The sequence below is a fragment of the Saimiri boliviensis genome, chromosome 1 (assembly GCF_048565385.1).
Source record: "Saimiri boliviensis isolate mSaiBol1 chromosome 1, mSaiBol1.pri, whole genome shotgun sequence".
NCBI classification, from domain to species: Eukaryota; Metazoa; Chordata; class Mammalia; order Primates; family Cebidae; genus Saimiri; species Saimiri boliviensis.
In genome coordinates, this window is record NC_133449.1 from 43434591 (window position 1) to 43457862 (window position 23272).

Below are 23272 nucleotides of genomic sequence, written 5' to 3' on the forward strand. Positions count from 1 at the left end.
AACTTGTAAAAATACTGAAAGACCCAAAGAAAGTAAAAGAAACTGGAATCACATTTTAAAAACCACTTTAACATGTTGAGGTATTTCTTTCAGCCTTTTCAGTGTTTGTAAATAGACTTTGTAAAGATTTGGGATATTTAGATCTTGCTTTTTTGCTTTTCAACACTTTTCCCTATGATACTATTTTTTAGAAGATGGAATTTTACAGTTACATCATTTGTCATTCGTTTCTCTTTAATGGAGACAAATAAGTGAAGCTGCCAGGGAATAGTGCCTAGTGGTCTGGTTGAGAAGAGATGGCAAGGGGCTGGGTGTGGTGGCTCACGCCTGTGATCCCAGCATTTTGAGAGGCCAAAGAGAGAGGATCACTTGAGGCCTGAAGTTCAAGACCAGCCTCCGCAACATAGTGAGACCCCACTGCTACAAAAAAATTAAAAAGTAAAATTAGTCAGGCATCATAGCATGCCTCTGTAGTCTCAGCTACCCAGGTGGTTGAAGCAGGAGGATTGCGTGAGCCAGGCAGGGAGTTCGAGGCTGCAGTAAGCTATGATCATACCACTGTACTACAGCCTGAGTGACAGAGTGAGACATTATCCCTTTAAAAAAAAAAAAAGAGCAAGAGAGAGAGAGAGAGAGAGAGAGAGAGAGAGTGAGGGCGAGAGGAGCTTCCAGTTAGAGTAGCCAGAGGCTGAAAGGGTGAAAATACAGAAGCTGGCTCTTACCTGGGTTGGGAATTGGCTCCTGTTCTGACTTGTTACATTACCTCATTACCCTTTTCAAGGCCCAAAAGGTTTTGGCCTGCTGGGCTTGTGGAAATTCTAGGTTCTGCAGAAAGCCAGATCTTCCCAAGGGTTAATACCTCATTCGCGAGGTCTTGGTCTTCCTTTCCCTGGAGCCCCAGGACAGCTGGAGCCTGCTTTAGGAGAGAGGAAGAGTCAGAGTTACGATCAACAGAGGGAAAGGGAGCGGTAGACTTGGGTCCAAAGTAGGTTGCTGAGTGGTTAAATAATTCATGGAAAACATTTCATTCTTCATGTGCTTGCTAATCTCAAAGTGTTTTTGACTGGAATTAGTTTGACACATAATTTCCTTGTGTTGGATGAAGTCTCACAACTTGAGAAAATAATATTGCCAAATACTGTTAGATACTGTTTATCTTTGAAATAACTGTTCATAGAATTATAAATGCATGGAACATTTCCACAGACTTTAGACAGTTTGTAATAGAACATTTCCTGTGGTCTGAATCTCTGTTTTAAGAGTTTGTTTAAAAAAATGTTTTGGCTGTCATTTGTTATGAAAAAGGTAAAAAGTAACAAAAGTATTTCCAATATACTGTGAACAAAAATTTTAATCTTGGAAAAAAATTATAGTAATTCATTTTTCTTTTGCTTAAAATAATTTTTCACTTGAAAAAAATATATTTTGTTATATCCATTTCATCACAATGAAAAAATGTTAAACCATAGTTGAAACATAACCATACTAAAACCCTAAAAATAAAATTAATACCATTAAAAATCTATATATTATTTTTATAGTTAAACAAAACTGTTTATGAGCTTATTAAAATTATATAATTGGCTAGGCAATGTATTATCAGAAAAATTTTTAGAAAATTTGATAATTAATGTGTAAAAGACTACTTTCTGAATTGAGACCAACAGAATTGTTACTGTTTTGCTAGAATTATACAAAATAGGCTGTTTACTTGAACTAAACAAAATAATTAAATAACATATTATAATTTGGTGCTGTGTGTTCTAGCAGAATGTTTACTGTGTTGATCAGGGATATATTGGATATGTTGTATAGAATCCTAAACCATCAAGGATTATGGTTCTACATACTTAATATAACCATTTTTTAAAATACTCCTAGAGGCCGGGCGTGGTGACTCATGCCTGTAATCCCAGTGCTCTGGGAGGCCAAGGTGGGCGGATCAGGAGGCAGGCTTTCAAGACCAGCCTGGCCAACATGGTGAAACCATATATTTTTGTAAAAATACAAAAATTAGCCAGGCGTGGTGGCGCTTGCCTGTAATTCCAGCTACTCGAGAGGCTGAGGCAGGAAAATAGCTTGAAACTGGTAGGCAGAGGTTGCAGTGAGCCGAGATCGCGCCACTGCACTCCAGCCTGGAACACAGCAAGACTCCATCTCAAAAAAAAGAAAGAAAAAAAAACCACCTAGATTTATATATGTTTAGTTTTTATTGTGGTAAAATGTACATAACATAAAAATTTAGTCATTTTTAACTGCAGTTCAGTGGCATTAAGTATATTCTCATGACCATCCATTTCCAGAACTTTTTAATCTTCTCAAACTGAAACTCTTTACCTATTTAACAATAACTTCTGTTTAAGTCTTTAATCCATCTGGAGTTAATTTTAGTGTAAGGTGTCAGGAAGGGGTCCAGTTTCTGCTTTCTGCACATGGCTAGCCAGTTTTCCCAACACCATTTATTAAACAGGGAATCCCTTCCCCATTGCTTGTTTTTGTCAGGTTTGTCAAAGATCGGATAGTTGTAGATATGTTGTGTAGACCTAACACCATAAAAACCCTAGAAGAAAATCTAGGCAAAACCATTCAGGACATAGGCGTAGGCAAGGACTTTATGACCAAAACACCAAAAGCATTGGCAACAAAAGCCAAAATAGACAAATGGGACCTAATCAAACTCCACAGCTTCTGCACTGCAAAAGAAACAGTCGTTAGAGTGAATCGGCAACCAACAGAATGGGAAAAATTTTTTGCAGTCTAACCATCTGACAAGGAGCTGATATCCACAATTTACAAAGAACTATAACAGATCTACAAGAAAAAAACAAGCCCATTCAAAAGTGGGCAAAGGATATGAACAGACGCTTTTCAAAAGAAGACATACATGAGGCCAACAAACCTATGAAAAAATGCTCATCATCACTGGTCATTAGAGAAATGCAAATCAAAACTACATTGAGATACCATCTCACGCCAGTTAGAATGGCGATCATTGAAAAATCTGGAGACAACAGATGCTGGAGAAGGTGTGGAGAAATAGGAACACTTTCACACTGTTGGTGGGAGTGTAAATTAGTTCAACCATTGTGGAAGACAGTGTGACGATTCCTCAATGACCTAAAAATAGAAATCCCATTTGACCCAGCAATCCCATTACTGGGTATATATCCAAAGGATTATAAATCATTCTACTATAAGGACACATGCACATGAATGTTCATTGCAGCACTGTTTACGATAGCAAAGACCTGGAACCGACCCAAATGCCCATCGATGATAGACTGGACAGGGAAAATGTGGTACATATACACCATGAAATATTACACAGCCATCAAAAACGATGAGTTCGTGTCCTTTGTAGGAACATGGATGAACCTGGAAACCATCATTCTCAGAAAACTGACACAAGAGCAGAAAAGCAAACACCGCATGTTCTCACTCATAGGCGGGTGTCGAACAATGAGAACACATGGACACGGGGAGGGGAGCACTACACACTGGGGTCCATTGGGGGAAAATGGGGGAGGGACGGGGGGTGGGGAGGTGGGGAGAGATAGCATGGGGAGAAATGACAGATATAGGTGAGGAGTAGGAAGGTGGCAAATCACATTGCCATGTGTGTACCTATGCAACAATCTTGCATGTTCTTCACATGTACCCCCAAACCTAAAATGCAATAAATAAATAAATAAATAACAATAACTTCTTATTTTTCCCTCCCCCAGCTCCTGGCAGCCATCATCCCTACTGTCTGTCTCTATGAATTTGGCCACTCTAGTACCTCATATAAATGAAAGCATTCATTATTTGTCCTTTTGTTATTTATTTATTTATTTCATTTAGCATAACATCTTCAGGGTTCTTCCAGGTTGTAGCATGTGTCAGGATTTTCCTCACTTACAAGGCCAAATAATGTTCCATTGTATAAACAGATACCACAGTTTAGTTATCCATTCATCTATCCATGAACCTTTGGATTATTTCCGTCTTTTGACTATTGTGAGTAATGCTGGTATGAACACTGGTGTACACTCTCTGTTTAAATCTCTTCTTTCAATTCTTTTGGGTATAGACTCAGAAGTGGAACTGCTAAATCATCTGGTAATTCTACAGTGAATTTTTTGAGGAATCACTATTACTGTTTTCCACATTGGCTCTATCATTTTGCATTCCCATAAGCAATGTATAGGAGTTTTAATTTCTCTGTATCCTCCCTAATACTTGTTATTTTCTCATTTAAAAAAATCTTTTAGGCCAGGCACAGTGGCTCATGCCTGTATTCCAACACTTTGGGAGGCAGAGGCGGGCAGATCACCTGAGGTCAGGCGTTTGAGACCAGCCTGGGCAACATAGTGAAATCCCATCTTTACTAAAAATACAAAAATTAGCTGGACGTGTTGGCGTGTACCTGTAATCCCAGCTATTCTGGAGGCTGAGGCAGGAGAATCACTTGAACCCAGGAGGCAAGAAGTTGTAGTGAGCCAAGATCATGCCATTGCACTCCAGCCTGAGTAACAAGAGCGAAACTCCGTCTCAAAAAAAAAAAAAAAAAAAGAAAGAAAGAAAAGAAATCTTGACAATAGCCTAATGGGTAGGAAGTTGGACATCTTTTCATGTGTTTATTGGTCATCTGTATATCTTCTTTGGAGAAATGGCTGTTTGAGTCTTTTGCCTTCTTTTTTTTTTTTTTTTTTTTTTTTTTTTTAATATAGTTGAGATGGAGTCTTGCTATGTTGCCCAGGCTGGTCTTGAACTCTTGGCCTTGAACTCTTGGCCTCAAGAGATCCTCCTGCCTCAGCTTCCCAAAGCTCTAGAAATACAGACATGAGCCACCATACCTGGCCTCTTTGCCCATTTTTGAACAGGAATGTTTGTTGCTGAGTTTAGGTTTATGTGTGATGTGCATGAACAGAATGCAAGTGCATATGGTGATGGTGGTGGCGTAGCTGGTGGTCAAGGGTGTGCTTGCAGAGAGACAGAATGGTATCAGAGAAAAAAAATGTAACTTTGGATCTAAATAGCGGTTCTACAATTTACTAATTGTATAAATCTGTGCCAGAGACTTCTAATCTATAAAATGGACATTATAACATCTGGAGAGGGTTATTGTGGAGATTAACTAGAGAGTTCTCTAGCAAGGTCCATCCATACATCTGTTTTCTTCTCCTTTACCTGATTATTGTGTTATTGTTTTTGCTGCTTTTACTCTTTTTGCTTTGCTTTTTGGAGCACACAGTAAAATTGGATGTAAACACGGCATTGTCGACCCTAATGCTTGCAGCTTCTCTGTTTGAACAAAACTACTCTTAGTTCAACAGAAACGTAGTTCCACTGTTAGTTGTAACACTTAAATATCACTAGAGGAAAGTATTAGAATACAGCCTTTGGGTTTTTTGTTTGTTTGTTTGTTTTGACTCTTAGAATAATGCTATGGTTTTGGGTTTTTTTTCTTTAAGGTATATTTTAGTTATTCTTTGATAAGTTTCAGTACATTAGGGTTTCAAAATGGTAATTATTTTGAGTCTTTTTTGAAAGACATTTTTATTTCTTTAGGATATTTTCTCTTGTTCTTGTCCTGGATCTTTCAAAACCTAATGATCTTTGGCCCACTATGGAAAATCTCTTGCAAGCCACAAAAAGCCATGTAGACAAGGTGATAATGAAACTGGGAAAGACTAATTCTAAAGCAGTTTCTGAAATGAGACAGAAGATCTGGAATAATATGCAGAAGGACCATCCTGTGAGTTGCTGTTTGGAATTATTACTAGAATCCTTAGCCCTATATATAGTTAATGATAACATCACAAACAACTTCTTTAGATTTTTATGCATGACTTGAAATTCATTTGATGTAGATGAACCTGTTCACTGGAAAATTACAGCAATTTATTAAAATCTCAGTAAGAGCAAAACAAGGAAAAAGATTCCTTACATCTTCTTGTTAGACATCTACTGTGATTATAATGGCGTATTACACCAATCGGAGAAATAAGAGTTTTAAAGTCGTGGTTTGATATTGATTTTATAATCTCTGTAAAAATGTAGATAAAAATCCATATTGTACAAAAGTCACCTGACAAAGACTAGATGAAGCTACACGTTTAAGCAAGGGGTAGAGTTTTAATAGCCTTCACCGTCACTCTGTATTTTACATTTATTTAGTTCTGTCACTTACTCAGTATCTTTTGATCATCTGACAGCTAGTTAAATTATAAAGTTGCTATGATAGTAACACAAGTTCTTCAAATACAATCATAAATATCATCATCTAGAAAACTAAGAGCAGCATTTTATATTATCCAGAGTTTATAAGAAAGTGTTTTACATAGGAAATTATGTAACAAAACAAATCTATGCTGGATAAATGCTATTCCACAAACAGTTAACATAAAATAGAAAAAAAAAACAAAACATATTACCAGGAAGGTAATCTGTTATATAGGAAAATAAAAGGGTGGAAAAGGGAAAAGAATAAATATCATAGTAATTTAGGGAATTGCCATTTCTAGTTTTACACTTATGAAACATTGCTTAGGAAGTGAAAAGTTAAATACTGGAACAAATTCTATGTCAAGCAAATTAAGTAAACATCTATGAAGAGACTGAAAATTTTTGGAAGTAAATAGAAACTGTTGAGCACATAGCAATAAAGAATTATAATAAATCAGCCAAGAGTGGTGACTCACACCTGTAATCCCAGCACTTTGGGAGGCCAAGACAGGCAGATCACAAGGTCAGGAGTTCAAGACCAGCCTGGCTAAAATGGTGAAACCCCATCTCTACTAAAAATACCAAAAAAAAAAAAAAAAAAAAAAAAAAAATTAGCTGGGCATGGTGGCATGTGCCTGTAATTCCAGCTGCTTGGGAGGCTAAGGCAGGAGAAATGCTTGAACTGGGACCCAGGAGGTGGAGGTTGCACTGAGATCGTGCCACTGCAGTCCAGCTTGGGCTACAGAGTAGGACTCCATCTCAAAAAAAAAGGAAAAAAATGAGAGAATTATAATAAATCAGTGCAATGTGTTTATTAACAGGATCGTGAAATAATTGACCCATTTCCAGTACCTCTGGTCATTATTGGAAGTAAATATGATATTTTTCAGGTAAGTTCTTCTCAGCTCTTCTAGCTGAGTTCATTGTACATACATGGCTGTGCTTTTTATGAGGAAGGTACCAAAATAGTGTCAAAATAAGAAAAGTAATTCTTGAAAGAACAGGTTAATAAGTCACATATCTAAAGATTTTGGAAAAGAAGATAAAGTAGGGACAGAAAAAAATAGGTAAAGAAAATAAATGCAGTGATTAGAATGGGGATAGGCAGGTTTAGAAAATGAATCTTGCTGGGCACAGTGGCTTATGCCAGTAGTCCCAGCACTTTGGGAGGCTGAAGAGGGAGGATCACTTGAGCCTAGAAATTTGAGATTACAGTGAGCTGTAATCACACCCCTGTACTCCAGCCTGGGTTACACAGTGAGACACTGTCTCTTAAAAAGAAAAGAAGAAAATCTTCAACTCAGTCACTGGGGAATAAGACTTACTTTCCAACTTTTAAATTGAAGAAAGTAGAAAATTAGTTTCTTCTTATCTTTGCTTGTCAGAGAATCGTTAGGGTATTCTACACTATGAAATGTGTGCTTATATCTGAATTAAACCAAGTAATGTTTAAACAAAGATCCGATAGCTGTAGCTCTAAGAAGGCGGCAGCTATTGTTCGACTCTCTATGAAACAAATATCAAGGTAATGGAATCCTATTCCTCAAGGTGAGTTTAAAAAAATAAGAAACAATCTACTTTTACATTTAATCATTTGAATCTTCCTGCTGTAGATATTTGGTTACCTTGACTATTTTTTAATAACGTATTTCTACAGGATTTTGAGTCTGAGAAGAGAAAGGTAATATGCAAGACACTTCGATTTGTTGCACATTATTATGGAGCATCATTAATGGTTTGTATAAATCTTGTTCTTTGGGCTTCGATGGCCAGTACCAAACTTGGGGAGATTAGCAACTTGATACACAGCTATGAGGAATAAATGCTTTTGCTAATGTGCATGGTCCCATTGCTTTCCCACTGCCAAAGACCTCTCCTTACAGAGCATTTGATAAAGTACATGTTGAACATGCACTGCTAGATGGTCTCCCCCTTCTTTGGAGCGAAAGTTCTGAATTGCTTATATCCATAAACCCCAATCAAGCTTAAAGAGATAAGTTGATGATCTATTTATTCGTTTTTAGCATCCCCTTAAGAATTAGAATCTATATTCCCTTAAAAGAAAAACAAAAAGCAACTTTAACAGTTTTGTTTATTGGGGGTAAGGGGTCTTTAAAAAAAGTGCTGTTTGTTGTAAAAGTTAAAAACATGAAATCTGAAGTCATGCTTCCTGGGTTCCAATCTCAGGGTGACCATTTATTAGACATGTGATCTTAGGCAAGTCACTTAATTTCCCTTAAGCCTCATTGTCCACGAGGTTAAAATGGAGAAAAATTATATCTTCTTCATAGGGTTGTTGTGAGGATTCAAAGAGGGGGTACATGTGAAATGCTTAGCACCAGGCCTAGAACAGTATATTAATAAATGTTAGTTTTTATAATTATTATTATTATCTCCCACAGCAGGACTAAACTTTACTAAATGTCCTTTAATGCAATAAAATAGAAACATATTTTTATTTTAAAAATTTCCATCTGGGTGCAGTGGCTCACGCCTGTAATCCCAACACTGGGAGGCTAAGGTGAGAGGATCACTTGAGTTCAGGAGTTTGAGACCATCCTGGGCAACATGGCGAGAATCTGTCTGTACAAAAAGTTTTGAAAATTAGCTGGGCATGGTGGCACACACCTGTGGTCCCAGCTACTTGGGAGGCTGAGGTGGGAGGATGACATGAGCTCAGGCATTCAAGGCTGCAGTGAGCCATATTCATAGCACTGCACTCCAGACTGGGCAACAGAGGGAGACCTTGTCTCAAAGAAGAAAAATTTTTTCTTTACATTTGAATAATAATTTAATGGTCTCTTTTTTTCCTCCAATTTAAAGCACTCCAAGGAACTTAGAGACAACATGGTCTAGCCCTTTGCCTTCATGGCTAGAATATTTTGACTGAAAGTTAAATGTATAAAATATGTATTCTCGGTTTGTATACCTTTCAAAACATTACAAATACATTTCATTATGTATTTTCTTAAAAAGGATCACCTTTTATGTTTGAATTGTATTTGCTTATGTATAAGGTTGACATGGTACTTTGGAAAATGTTCTTCTTTACTATTTTGAGAGGATATGAGTGAATGGCTCATCAAGGGTACAGAGGTAAAGATCTTGCAGTTACTTATTTTTGCCACTAGAGAGGGTCACACATTTAATTCTGGTTAAAGTTAGCTGAGGGAAATCCCTCTATTTCTTTAGGAACAGATTATGTTTGATGGAGGGCCCAGTCTGGTCTCATGGGTACAAATTTAGATGAAGCCAGGTCAACGCAGGCCACAGCGAGCCTGGGAATAACCATGGCCCAGGAGATCCAACAAAATCAGGAACCAGGGAATGGCTTTGAGAAGGGCTTCATCTCAGCTTTCAGTAAGCCCAAAGGAACAGGGTTTGGGTTAGTGGAGTACTTCTGGACCACCAAAGGAACCATAAGGTCTTTCAGGAAGACTGCAGCCAAAGTTATCAAAACCTCATTTTTCAGTTTCACATCTCCTCTTATCCTCTGCCCCATTTAAGGAAGAAAGTTGGGTACTGCTTTGCAAAATTCCATGATATTTAGCAGGGCTTTTTCCCCCAACACTATAGTTGATTCTTTATAGTGCAGTTGAGAATATTGATTCAGTATTATGAACAATCTAATTAAGTTAATAAAAACAAAAAACAGTCCGAGTGTGGAGGCTCTTGCCTCTAATCTCAACACTTGTAGGGTGAGGTGGGAGGATCACCTGAGGCCAGGAGTTCAAGACCAGCCTGGGCAACAAAATGAGGCCCTATTTTTGCAAAAAAAAATAAAAAAATTAGCCAGTCATCATAGTGCATGCCTGTAGTCCTAGCTACTCCAGGAGGCTGAGGCAGGAGGATTGCCTAAGCCTGGGAGTTCGAGGTACAGTGAGTTATGATCGCACTCCTGCACTCCAGCCTGGGAAACAGAGCAAGACCCCATCTCAAAAAACCAACATGCTCCTCACCCCTCAAAAGAAGAGGAGAAGACTAATAAGTGGGACCAGATTCAGAGGAGAGCAACCAGAATGGCAGGGACTTAAAATTATTATATATGAGGACCAGTAGAATATCATCTGCAATGTGATAACTCTCTTATATAGTTGAAGGAATATTCCATGGAAAAGTGACTAAATTCATTCTTTGCTATTCTAAGGTCCAGAAAAAGGAATCAATAGAGTTACTCAAAAGATGAAAGCACTTTCTAATACTGCCATTATCTGAAAACAGAGTGAATTATTTTGGGAGATGAATTCCCAGGCATTGAGTTTGTTTAAGCAGAAGGCCTACAGCTCTTTGTGAAAGATGTTTTAGAAGTAATTGATGCACCAGATGCAGAAGTTGGGTTAGAAAACTTCTAATGTTCTCCCAGCCCTATGTTCTATGACATGTGTTTGTGACTAGGTTTTTCCTTTTTCGTAAAGAAAATAAAATTAAACAGAGCAGTTGTATTTCTAAATTCAGTTAAAGTTTTCTATAGGTATTTTTAAACATTGTCCCAGTAGAAGCATTACAATTATTTCAATGGCTTTCTTTTAAATAAATATATCAGATCTTACATATACACGAGTATTCTCTTTTGAATACTTTCTCTGAGAGCATTAAGAACTTTCTGTTTTTAATCCAGAACGAAGCTTATCTTGTGGAATAGCCATTGGAACCATAATGCTGATATCGTTGCTACATAATTACATTTCATTTCAAGGTTGTTTTTCCTACTTCCATACCTTTTAGTCATTTTGACTTGGCTATGAATGACTTTTGGTATCTACAGAAATCCAATCTGGTCTTGTTTTTTAGTTTTCTTTTCTTTTCTTTTCTTTTTTTTCTTTTTTTTTTTTTTTTTTTTTTGAGACAGAGTCTCACTCTGTTGCCTGAGGCTGGAGTGCAGTGGTGCGATCTTGGCTCACCACAACCTCTACTTCCCGGGTTCAAGCGATTCTTCTACCTCAACTTCCTGAGTAGCTGGGACAACAGGCGTACACCACCATGCCCAGCTAATTTTTTTATTTTTAGTAGAGATGGAGTTTCACTATGTTGGCCAGGCTGGTCTCAAACTCCTGACCTCGTGATCTGCCCACCTTGGCCTCGCAAAGTGCTGGGATTACAGGTGTGAGCCACCGTGCCCAGCTTGGCATCCAATCTAGTCTTTAAAGATTTGTAGGGTAACCATATGTCCTGGTTTTCATCCGATGTCACCCTTAATTATTAATAATACCCAGTCCCTTTCATTCTCTGAAATATTCTGGTTACGGTCTCCCTGGTTATATACCAGCACTGAAAAAGTAGCTTAAGCACCAAAAGCAATTCAAAAAGAAGTTAAAAAATTACTTTATTGAGTATCAGTATCATTAGACCGGTCTGCACTCCCACGATGACTTTTTGGAAGGCAGCAGTGTGCCCTTGGATGTAAAAGCTACTTTTGAGGTATACTTCTTATTTTCTAAACAACCCCAATGCATTTTGGAAAATTTTCTTTTAGACCATAATGAGCGTGTTTACATACATACAGCCCATAAGCATACATTTATATATACATTTTAAAGAAATTACTTGACAATGATTATGATCCACTTGTGTGAGTAGCGAGTAGCTAAAATGATTAGTGCATAAACACAAGTCCTTTCCACATCATGTACTCATTAAGTTTGAAGAACGAGTTAAAGTTACTAAGATTTCTTTATTCAGGTTTTGTTTTGTCTACTCAAACAGAAGTATTTGTTGGGCAACTAAATAGTAATTCTCTTTGCAATCTGTGCTTGTTCAAAGCCATATTTATTTTACCTGTTTCTGTGATTAGAAAATAGAGCATTTAATTTGTTCTCCTGATTTGTTTAAAGTTTACCAGCAAATCAGAAGCTCTATTACTAAAAATACGTGGCGTTATCAACCAGTTGGCATTTGGCATTGACAAAAGGTACTGTTAAGATATTTTTATATCATTTATTGAGTGATTGATTAGCCAATTTTGTCTCATCTGATTATTGTTCCATTCAGTCTCTGTGTCTTGACCAGGAAAGTGACCCAGACAGCAGTTCTTAAAGGGATCATTTGTTTTTAAAATTATTTTTATTATTATTTATTTTGTCAAGACTCAACATAAAGCAGATAATTTTATATTATTTCCTGCTTCTTATATTGTTTAAATATTTCTCACATTTAACAATCAAAATGTTACATAACATTTAGTTTGAGGCTGGAGTAAAATAATGATAATATTATACTTGTTCCCTGATTTCTTTACCTCCTTTCCTACACTTTAGTAGCTTCCCTCTATTATTACTTTCTTATATTGATTTGAAATGGAATTGAAAATTTTGGAATGTATCTTCTTAGCCTTCTCTTGGTTTTGATTTAAGGTAATAGGGTCTGTCACTTTTTTCCCTATAAAATTTTTATTTATGCTACACTTTAATTTTTGAAATCTCTTAAATTGGTAGTCATTCATTTGGGGCAGTGCTCTCATTAGTGGCTAAATGTAAAACTAGCCCAATAATATGGCTCTCATGTTTATGGGACAGTGTGGTAGCAAATTCAGTTGCGAAACTAATTTAGAATCTTTCTCTTTTCCACGTAGCAAATCAATATGTGTGGATCAGAATAAACCACTGTTTATCACAGCAGGACTGGATTCTTTCAGTCAAATAGGTTAGTGAACTTATTAAGATTGTTCAATCTTTTTTTAATTGCTTATTGATTTTATCCTACTCCATGTTTACATTGTCTCCAACATACTCTTTCTGGTTTCATTATCATTGCTGTTATTTCCTGTGTGTTTATTTACATGCCCAGTATTAATGCAACATGCATCACATTGACATGTCTGTGATGAAAGGAATGTCGCCACATTAGAGACTGATTTCTGATCTCTATTCCACTAAAAAACAGATTTCATATATTTTCTTTCCCCCACTGATTTCCAGGTACTTTTAAATTTTAGCTCGTTGGATTTAAAGAAACCAGGAGCATAGAATAGTGAGGAAATTCAGAGCTACATATTATGGGCAATTGGCAAGTATATAAGAGATTAAAGTGGTAGGATAAACCAAAAAGAACACAACTGTAACAATTAGTTGTGATTTAATTTGTTTTTAAATTAAACAAGCTGTTTTCATTGTGAAGATCTTTGAACGTCGGAGTTCTTTATCCTTGGCAGGTGGCATAGTTTGCTTTTAACACTGTAATGGGCAGTAGTGGTTTTTTTGTATTTCCCATCCTCTGTTAGTCTTACAATCTAAAGGTGACTTGACTTCAAATATAGAAATCTTTGTAATGAAATTACAAAGAGATGATTTTGCTTAATGAACGGTCATGGAGATGGATTTTTATGATTATCATTAGCGCCAACCTAATTCCAGTAGCAGTGAGAATCACTGTGTGTCCTAACAGATAATGCTGATGGAATTCTTTTGCCCCTGTGAATAGTTGGAGGCCAGAAGAGAGTTCAGAATTACTCAATTTAAAAATCATAATTACTCAATTTAAAAATTTAGATATCATCAGAATTTAAAACTTTTGCTCTGTGAAAGCCCATGTGAAGATGATGAATAGACATGCCACAGTCTGGGAGAAAATAATTTCAAACCACATGTATGACAAAGAACTAGTATTTAGAATATATAAACTCAACAGAAAAATAAACAAACAATTAAAAAGTGGGCAAAAGACACAAGCAGACATTTCATTTCAGAAGAGGACATAAAAATAGCAAAGCAGCACATAAAAAGGTGTTTAATGTCATTAGGGAAATGCAAATTGAAACCACAATGAGCTATCACTGTACACTTAACAAAATTGCTAAAACAGATCTCTCATATGTTGCTGGTGGGAGTGTAAAATGGTACAGCCATTCTAGAAAACAGTTTGACAGTTTCTTATGAAACTAAACATGTGAGTACCACATGACCTAGAAATTGTGCTGTTAGGCATTTATCCAAGAGAAATGAAAACGACTTTCATACAAAAATCTCTAGGCACATGTTCACAGCAGCTTTATGTGTAGTAGTCAAAACCTAGAAACAGCCCAGAAGTTGTTCAGCAAGTGAATGGTTAAACAAACAGTGGTGCATCTATCCCGGGAAACACTACTCAGCCATAAAAAGGAACAAACGATTGATACACACAGCCTGGTGGACTCTCCAGGGAATCATGCTGAGTGAAAAGCAGCCAATTAGAAAAGATTACATACAGTGTGATTCTATTTATAAAAAATTTTGAAATGAAAAATATTTTAGAAATGGAGGCAGATAGGCCGGGCACGGTGGCTCAAGCCTGTAATCGCAGCACTTTGGGAGGCCGACGCAGGTGGATCACGAGGTCAAGAGATCGAGACCATCCTGGTCAACATGGTGAAACCCCGTCTCTACTAAAAATACAAAAAATTAGCTGGGCATGGTGGCGCGTGCCTGTAATCCCAGCTACTCAGGAGGCTGAGGCAGGAGAATTGCCTGAACCCAGGAGGCGGAGGTTGCAGTGAGCCGAGATCGTGCCATTGCACTCCAGCCTGGGTAACAAGAGCGAAACTCCATCAAAAAAGAAAGAAAGAAAGAAAGAAAGAAAAAGAAATGGAGGCAGATTACTGGTGGTCAGAGGGTAGAGATAGGACTGTGGTTGAGGAGACCAGGGGAGAGGTCGGGAAGGAGGACAGTGTCTGTAAAAGGGCAACACAAGCTCCTTGCGCTAGTGGAATTAAGTCGGTGTCTTGACTGTGGTAGCAAATACATGAACCTATGCAGGTGGTAAAATTGTATAGAACTGAATATACACACAGACACACAAAGGAATACAAGTAAAACTTGGCAAAGCTGAATAACATCAGTGGAATGTATTAGTGCCTTTCCCACCAGAGTCGTAAGCATGTCCTGGAAGAGCACCAGCAAAACAGTTTTGGTGAACAATATAGAGGCTGGAAATAGAATGGGAAATATCCTGTTACAAATTGCAAATGTTGGCAAAATTTTACATTTTTCAAATTAAGTTAAATTATACAAGTAATACGTAAAGATAGTCTCCTTGTAAAAAGGTAAAAGAGTACATATAAGGAGCAAATTTGTGTTCTTTCCAATTTCCTATGCATTTACACACATATATATAGTGTAGAAAACTATTTGCTTTGTATGTTCAGTCTGCATCATTTTGGAATTTCACCTTTTTATTCAATCTACCTTAGTTTTTCCATATTAATGCTACATATGGGTCTATTTCTTATTTTAACTGTTGGATTGTGTTACAGATCATGGCTATACGTAGTAATTAATGCACTGTTCACCAGTTATGAATATTTTGGTTGTAGGTCAATTTTTCACTGATAACAAACGATGCTGCAGTGTGAAGTCCTTAATACAATACCAGTTTGCAGGTGTTTCTAGGGTAAACACTACCAAGAACTGGAATTACTAGTTAACAGAATATAGATATAGGTATAGGTACAGGGTGTGGAGAATGAGAGTTTCAGTTCACCCAGTTTACTCTTTGCCTCCTCTTCTTTCAATACTAGAATCTGTCCCAGTGACTTCCTCTGCTGGGTAGGGATAAATTTTAACAGTGACTACATTAAGGAGAGGGAAAATGAGTGATATAAGATTCATACCTTTGTTAGTGTCATTTCTTTTATTGGTAGAGTTTGTAATATTTTAATCAATGCAGTCATTTGGAGTAAAACTTGCAATTTTAGGATCTCCTCCTGTTCCTGAAAATGACATTGGAAAGCTTGATGCCCACTCACCAATGGAGTTGTGGAAAAAAGTATATGAAAAGCTCTTTCCACCAAAGGTACATAATTCTAATTTTTAAAGCAAGATTTTTAGCACTATATCTAACAGTTATAGGAAATGTGCCAAAGGGCCTATTATGATCATGTTTTTATCTCTCATGCTCAAAAATCAATTAAACATCTGCAAAAAATGTAAATAGGCACTGTGGGGGTTAAAAGATGAGTAAGACATGGTTCCTGCTCCACTTTCAAAGAGAGTTATCTGGCAGATAGAGAAGGGAGAGGCAACTGAAAGGGGATCTGTGGAATGGGAAGTGGGCCTCAATGGTGATGAAAAAAGCTTGAAAATCCTAGAGAGCCTTCGTGGCAGGCTGAGGGATGGGAGCTTGGTTTATTAGGTAGACAGTAGCCATTGAATTTTGGGTTATAGGCATTAAGTGATTTGGAGATTTATAATTTCAGAGTACTAACATGCTGAAAGATATCAAGGACCCCGCGAGAGATCCTCAGTATGCTGAAAGTGAAGTAGATGAGATGAGAATTCAGAAGGATCAGGTATTATCCTAAACATTTACTTAATTTCATCTCAAGTTTTATCACAAAACCTTGAGTGCCTTGTGAATTCCTTACATTTTTCTCAATGTATTTACTTAGTGTTTCTTTTTCACTGTTAAAATGATTTAAGTAGTACATCTTTTTAAATAACACACTAATAGTATACTGCAGAAAAAAATAAAATTTTGATATGAATAAAGAAACATTTTAAAATCACCTGGCATCCCACCACCGAGACATGACTTAATGTTCACATAAACCTTTTTGATTTTCCAGTTTCCATTATATTAAAGTTGAGTCGTGATTCTTACCTTGCTGCTGGAGAGACATTTTCTTAATATTCTTTGGTTCGTGGAATTATGTACAGAGTTTTGGTTTTGATTAGGACATTCAGAAATACCTGTACTTTCCTTGTAGCAGAAAATGTATCTCACCCAGTTAAGGACGGAAAGCATAATCTGAAAGCACACAGGCATATCTGACACAACCCAGGACCTCTCAAGAAAATGCTTAAAAGTGGCTGCTGCTATTCCCTGTATCCCTAGATAGCCCCATTTGAACACATAAGTCTGATGTAAGCATGTAAGGGTTGGTAAATTTACTATGACCCAAATACCTAGGTTTTCCTAAAAACAAACAAACAGGCCGGGTGCGGTGGCTCAAGCCTGTAATCCCAGCACTTTGGGAGGCCGAGGCGGGTGGATCACAAGGTCGAGAGATCAAGACCAACCTGGTCAACATGGTGAAACCCTGTCTCTACTAAAAATACAAAAAATTAGCTGGGCATGGTGGCTCGTGCCTGTAATCCCAGCTACTCAGGAGGCTGAGGCAGGAGAATTGCCTGAACCCAGGAGGCGGAGGTTGTAGTGAGCCGAGATAGCGCCATTGCACTCCAGCCTGGGTAACAAGAGCGAAACATCATCTCAAAAAACAAACAAGCAAACTTAGATTTTAGTTTTATGTGATAAAATGAGACATTGTACAGATTCTGTCCTTACAGGAGTAAGCTTACATATGGTAAGCACCAAGTTGAAAGCCACCCCAGCAACAGTCACATTGTTATGAGGGTAACCTGAATACAGGTATCAGTTGGGAGCAGGAACCAGGGTATTTTTCTCAGCATTCACCTTCAGGGGACCCTTGGAGAAGTAAGCAGAACATTTTATGTAAACATAGAGTCTAGAAGACTTTTGAAAAATATGCCATGAATATTTAGAAGGTTTTGTAGCTGTAGCAAAGTGAGAGCCATGTTGTAGAAACAGGAAAATGACCTCATGTAATCCTTACTATGTTTGCACATTATAAAGATTAGTTGGAAGTCATCCCTGATTAATATTTATCAAGGAGTCAATTATTAACTGTCATTGTTGATAAGAATATCTGTTTATGTTGCATAAGGATCATTTTTATTAAGTTCATATACATCAGTATTACTAAAGGATTAGGGCATTTGTGAGCAGCATGAGTTTTTACATTCAAATCTATTGTCTCTAAATGACTTAAAACCAAAAGAATTTGGTGTGGAAAGGAAGGCAGCCCCACAGGACCCATATCATTCTTCATTCATCTCTTGTATCTCACTGCCAGCAGATCACCAATTCCTATCATCTCTTGGTTCGAGATTTTTTTTTTTTTAACCTACCTGAAAAGTTGTGCTATCCTAAGTTTGCCTCTTAACCCAGTTTTAGTAGTGTGGTTTTAGATGAATTGCATTGATCCAGATTGCACACATAGTACCTTAACATAATTTGTGCTTTAGCTTTAAAGATACCCTAATGATTATCAGTGTTGATGCTCAGTTATTTCATTGATAATCTGAATCTAAATTTTGACATTCGGTTGTACAAATTTTTTTAATTTGAATATGATTTCATACTCTTTCAGGAGTAGTTTTGAGACCTTAAGTTGTTTCCAGTTGTGTCTGTGAAATCAGTCCTCAAGGATCTGGGAAGACCCCTTTCATGTTTCCTGCAGACTTAGGGTCTTTCATGATTAGCTCTCTTTAATTATTCAAAGTTCTGTCTTTTGCCAAACTTCACATGGACACCAGAAAATACTTCAGTAGTATTTTCTACTTTTTAAAAGCCCACTAGCTTTAAAGCATTCCCGATTTTAAAGGAATGTGAGTGTGGAAAGTACTTGCTAAGCCCTTCCCCCTCTTTTGTGTTTTTTTCTTTTTCTTTGATACTGCATCTTGCTCTGTCAGCCAGGCTGTAGTGCAAGGGCGCGATCATGGCTCACTGCAGCCTTGAACTCCAAGGCTCAAGCAATCCTCCCATCTCAGCCTCTCAAGTAGGTGGGACTACAGGCACACGCCACCATGCCCGGGTAGTTTTTTTTATTTTTTATTGCCCAGACTGGTCTTGAACTTCTTGCCTCAAGCATTCCTCCTGAATTGGCCACCCAAAGAGCTGGGATTATAGGCCTGAGCCACTGTGCCCAGCTTCTTTTCTATATTTTTGTTAAAGCAAAAAAAAAAAAAAAAAAAAAAAAAGGGGTGGGCGGTTACAGTTAACATTTGTTTTTAAGGTCTTCTTGACCAATCACAGATATCTTTTGAAAACTTTTTACTTGCTATCCCTTTAAACCATCAATGTATTATTTTGGAGCCATATCATTGTCATATTGATGATCTAGTGGACTTGGTGGGTTCGGTCTCACATTTGTTATTACTTTTTCTCCTTCTGGCATAGCCTGTGTGACAGTCCTAGTTTTCTTAGTTTGCTCTCTGCAAAAGGGAGATACTACTAGCAAAGAATCTCAAAACAATGTTTTCACCTTTGTCATTGGCAATAATAATTCAGCACTTCCAGTTAAAGACAAGGTTTACAATAAGCAATTTGTTTATTCTTTATAAGTTAATCTTTAAAACCACAAGTGGTAGATAACTGGTGAACTCAATTAGCTTCATTAGAAAAAAGTAAACCAAGCTGTAAAGACTACATATGATTAGTACTATGGAAATTCTTCCTAGAATCCAGTGAGGAATTAAAAAAAAAAAAAAGAAAGAAACAAGGAAAACACTCTTCCAAAGTCTATATACCATTTTGAAACATCTTGAATTTAAATTTTAATAACTTAGAGTGTAGGTATGAAAGGGACAATCTACAATTTTTCTGAAAATTAGAATGACTTTTCTTTTCATAGCAACTGTGAACATCAGTCATGTTAGCCAAAGGGCAATGATTGTCTTATCTTGAAGAGTAACCATATTTTGTTTATCTGAAGTGGTAATAACCTTTGTACAGTTATGTAGACACTGAACAACATGTAGGAGGCCAGGAGGCATCCCCTTAGATGGTCCCTTTTACATGTCAGTTGCTTTGTGCCGGATATCCACCTCCACTAAAATTTATTGATGAATTGTAATGGTAACATATACTCATTGTGAAAAAATTCAAAATATATAGAAGTATGAAAATAGAAAATGGAAGTATCCTGCCCTCTCCCTACCTGTGTGCTTTTTTCATGTGGCACATACTATCTTTTCATGTAGCCACTGTTATTTTTGCTGGCTGCCTTGGAAGCCACTTGTGAATGAACGCTAAGTTTTTAATCAGTCATTACTGGGGGACATCAAAATTGTTTCCAGTTGTGAGCTGAGATAGAACAATGAGTTATGAGCTTCCTTCTCTTTACATTCTTGTGCGTTGCTCTATTATGTATGATAAATTTCTAAAAGTAAAATCACTGGGACAAAGGATACACACACACACACATACACACGCACATACACACACACACATTTTTGAAACAGGGTCTCACTCTGTCATCCAGGCTGGAATGCAGTGGTGCAATCACAGTTTACCCTTGACCTCCCAGGCTCAAGTGATCCTCCCACCTCAGCCTCCCAGGTAGCTGGGACCACAGCACACACCACCATGATTTTTTATTATTTTTTTCAGTTTTTGTAGAGACAGGGTCTCCCTATGTTGCCTAAGCTGGTCTCAAATTCCTAGGCTCAGGCAGTTCTCTTGCCTCAGCCTCCCAAAGTGCCGGGATTATAGGCATAAGCCACCACACCCAGCCTGGGTATAGATTATTTATTTTGTTTACTTCGACCAAGTTTTTGATGAGAGCTGAACAGCAAACAATTAAAAATAAGATCACCTTTAAATACTTGGAGAATGACAAATGTCTAGTTCGTTAGTTGAAAGGCAATTCATATGTATTACCTAGTTTATGTACACAATTTTGTCTAAAAGTTTAATAAGTGCATCTCTTAAGTGCTGCTTAGCAACACAGAAACTCTGATGACTGTATTTCTAGAAAATAAGTCCTAAGCCTAAGCATTTATAAAATAATTGTCAAGAAATCTTTAGAATGATCATGCTATTAAGGATACATTGTTATATCTAAGAAATGATAAGGCAATTTCAAGGTGCCTCCTTAAATTCATAAAGTTGATTTTTCTTAAAGTAATACATATTTTTGTTTTAGGAACTGGAACAGTACAAAAGAAATTCTTCCAAGTCGTGGAAACAAATCGAACTTGATTCTTGAACCTAATTCAATTATTGCATCTTCTTTTCCAAATCCAAATAAGATTATATTATGAATTAACTATTGTGACAATATGTGAAGAAAGTTAAACTGTATAATTTGTTAAAGGACAAGCTGGGTTTCTTGAACTAGTGCATCTCCCTGTATATCTTGAAGCTTTTTAAAAGGAAAAAAAATTCAGAACCATGTGTAATTTTTTTTAATAAAATAATCTTCTACTTAGCTTTAACATGTTTAAGTGGTATATATTCAATTCAGCATGTATAAGTTTCTGCTTATAGGTTTTTAAGAATATAAAAGTGAGAGTATTTGCTGACAGTTTTACATGCAAGGTTTAGTGCCCATATTAGACACATTCCTTCCAAAAGGCGCTCTCAGCTATAGCTGGGAGGAAACCAGAATTGGGTTCACAGATGTCAAAATTTTACTCTAACACTGTAAAAAAGCACCTGAAATAGGAGATGTGCAGTCCTGTGTCCCCACACCTAGAAAGTCTCAATCAGTGGTCTGGAATGGGGCATTTTTAATCAGCACCCATTTCAGCCCCCCGTGAGACTGACACATTTGTTTTAAATATCACTTTTTGAAGAACAGGCACATTTAAGGAGATATCCTACCAAGAAGCAGGACAAAACATCATGTGTTGGGGATAACCAGGATTATTTCCAACGTGGGATAGCCTTTAATAAGCCGCTCCAATCTGTAGCATACCTGCTAACCAGTTCATTTTGAGTAAGTATAGTTGCTATGATTAAAAATTATTCTGCATTCTTCCATGTCCACCTATAAAATATGTTGACTCTAATATGCCATGCACCCAGCTGCAGATAAGCACATTTACTACCCCAAGGGAGTGATGTCTGTGCAGATAGCAAGCCATCTGCTTATTGCAACAAACTAGGACTTCATAAATTGTTTGCAGTATGTGTGGTTCTAAAACCCTTGAAAACAGAATTTTCAGCATGTTTCCAAGGAACCTCAGTCTTAAGCACAGGTTTCTTGCTGAGTGCTATGGGAAAAGAGATCCCTTGAAATTTACAGTGAATATTATGATCTCAGAAATATCACTGACTTGGTAGGAAGAAACAGCCTATTCCACAAGAGTAATAGGAATTGTTATTATGTAATGTGATTTTCTTACACATCACTGTCCATTTTTGACTTGAGACACAAACTGTCACATATTGAAAGCCATTGTGTTTTTCTAAGGTGGTATCACTAACATTTAATAGCTTGAAGTCACGTGTGATGTCAGTTTTCCAAATGTTTCTGAGCTAGAATGAAATTCATCTGCATATGAATAGTAGAAAATGTTTCCACTTATGTTGTACACCCATATCTTTAGTAAGTTGAAATCAGTGATTTCAAAAGAGGTTCCTTTGGGACTCTTTTTGAACTACTTTAATAGATTATGATCTCCAGAATTGTCTATAACTGATGTGACATATATAATCTGTAAAACATTGTGTAACTATTATACCATAATCATCCATGTCAAAGACCTTTTATAAAAATTGACAATACTAGTCTGATAATTTACCAATTCCTCCACATCCTTAAATACCGTTCTAAGAAAGAGAATTTTACTATGGTTTCCTTAATGAAATTATCTTTCCTACTTCAGTATGTGACATTTAAATGCTATAATTTATCTTTCTTCACAAGTTAGGTCACAGTAAGTGAACAAGTTCATGTGCTCTCTACCATATTCTCACCCAAAGTTACCATAGTAACATTGAGACAGTTTCATTTTGGGTTCGTACATGAATTACGATCAATCAGAATCAGTCATTTTAATACAGAACCCGTTTTTAGTAACCTATTTACATCATTTTATCCTTGAAAATATGTAATACAGATATCTATATTTATACATATCAGCGCTCTTTACAGTTCAAGAATCTGAATTTCTAGTGTGTACCCTGTTTTTCTTGTAAATAGTATGTCAGCACTTTCTTTCTTTCTTTTTTAGAGACAAGGTCTTGCTCTGTCTCTGTTGCCCAGGCTGGAGCGCAGTGGTTACCCTCACAGCTCACTGCAGCCCCTAACTCCTGGGTTTAAGCGATCCTCCCACATCAGCCTCCTGAGCCGCTGGGATTACAGACATGAGACACCATGTCTAGCTACATCAGCATTTTTTCTATATGGACTTTAACATCTGATCTCCAACCTTAAGTAGGTTATTTCTCAGGGCATACACTTAAACATTTACTTGTAATTCTGTAAGTAAACTCAACTGAAAGTGGAAAATAGCAAACGAATCTTTAAAAACATAACCAGAGGTTTGTCTGGTGTGTTTTG

General features: G+C 37.0%; 1 protein-coding gene across 5 annotated transcripts in view; it reads left to right on the plus strand.

The window, feature by feature from the left end:
• The window catches only part of DYNC2LI1 (dynein cytoplasmic 2 light intermediate chain 1), a 40133-nt gene extending 16885 nt beyond the window's left edge, over positions 1 to 23248 (plus strand). For 2 of the 5 annotated variants that reach the window (XM_074396649.1, XM_074396656.1), the window contains 8 exons: positions 5554 to 5740; positions 7032 to 7100; positions 7868 to 7945; positions 12042 to 12118; positions 12779 to 12849; positions 15875 to 15972; positions 16376 to 16468; positions 22944 to 23248. In XM_074396649.1, coding sequence (XP_074252750.1) covers positions 5554 to 5740; positions 7032 to 7100; positions 7868 to 7945; positions 12042 to 12118; positions 12779 to 12849; positions 15875 to 15972; positions 16376 to 16468; positions 22944 to 23126 — 856 coding nt within the window. In that variant the 3' untranslated portion in view covers positions 23127 to 23248. Of the gene's footprint in view, positions 1 to 5553; positions 5741 to 7031; positions 7101 to 7867; positions 7946 to 12041; positions 12119 to 12778; positions 12850 to 15874; positions 15973 to 16375; positions 16469 to 20908; positions 21201 to 21560; positions 21802 to 22943 lie in introns of those variants that run through there. The other 3 variants (XM_074396653.1, XM_074396659.1, XM_003926763.4) reach the window with 3 other exon arrangements.
• The last annotated feature ends 24 nt before the right edge of the window (positions 23249 to 23272 follow it).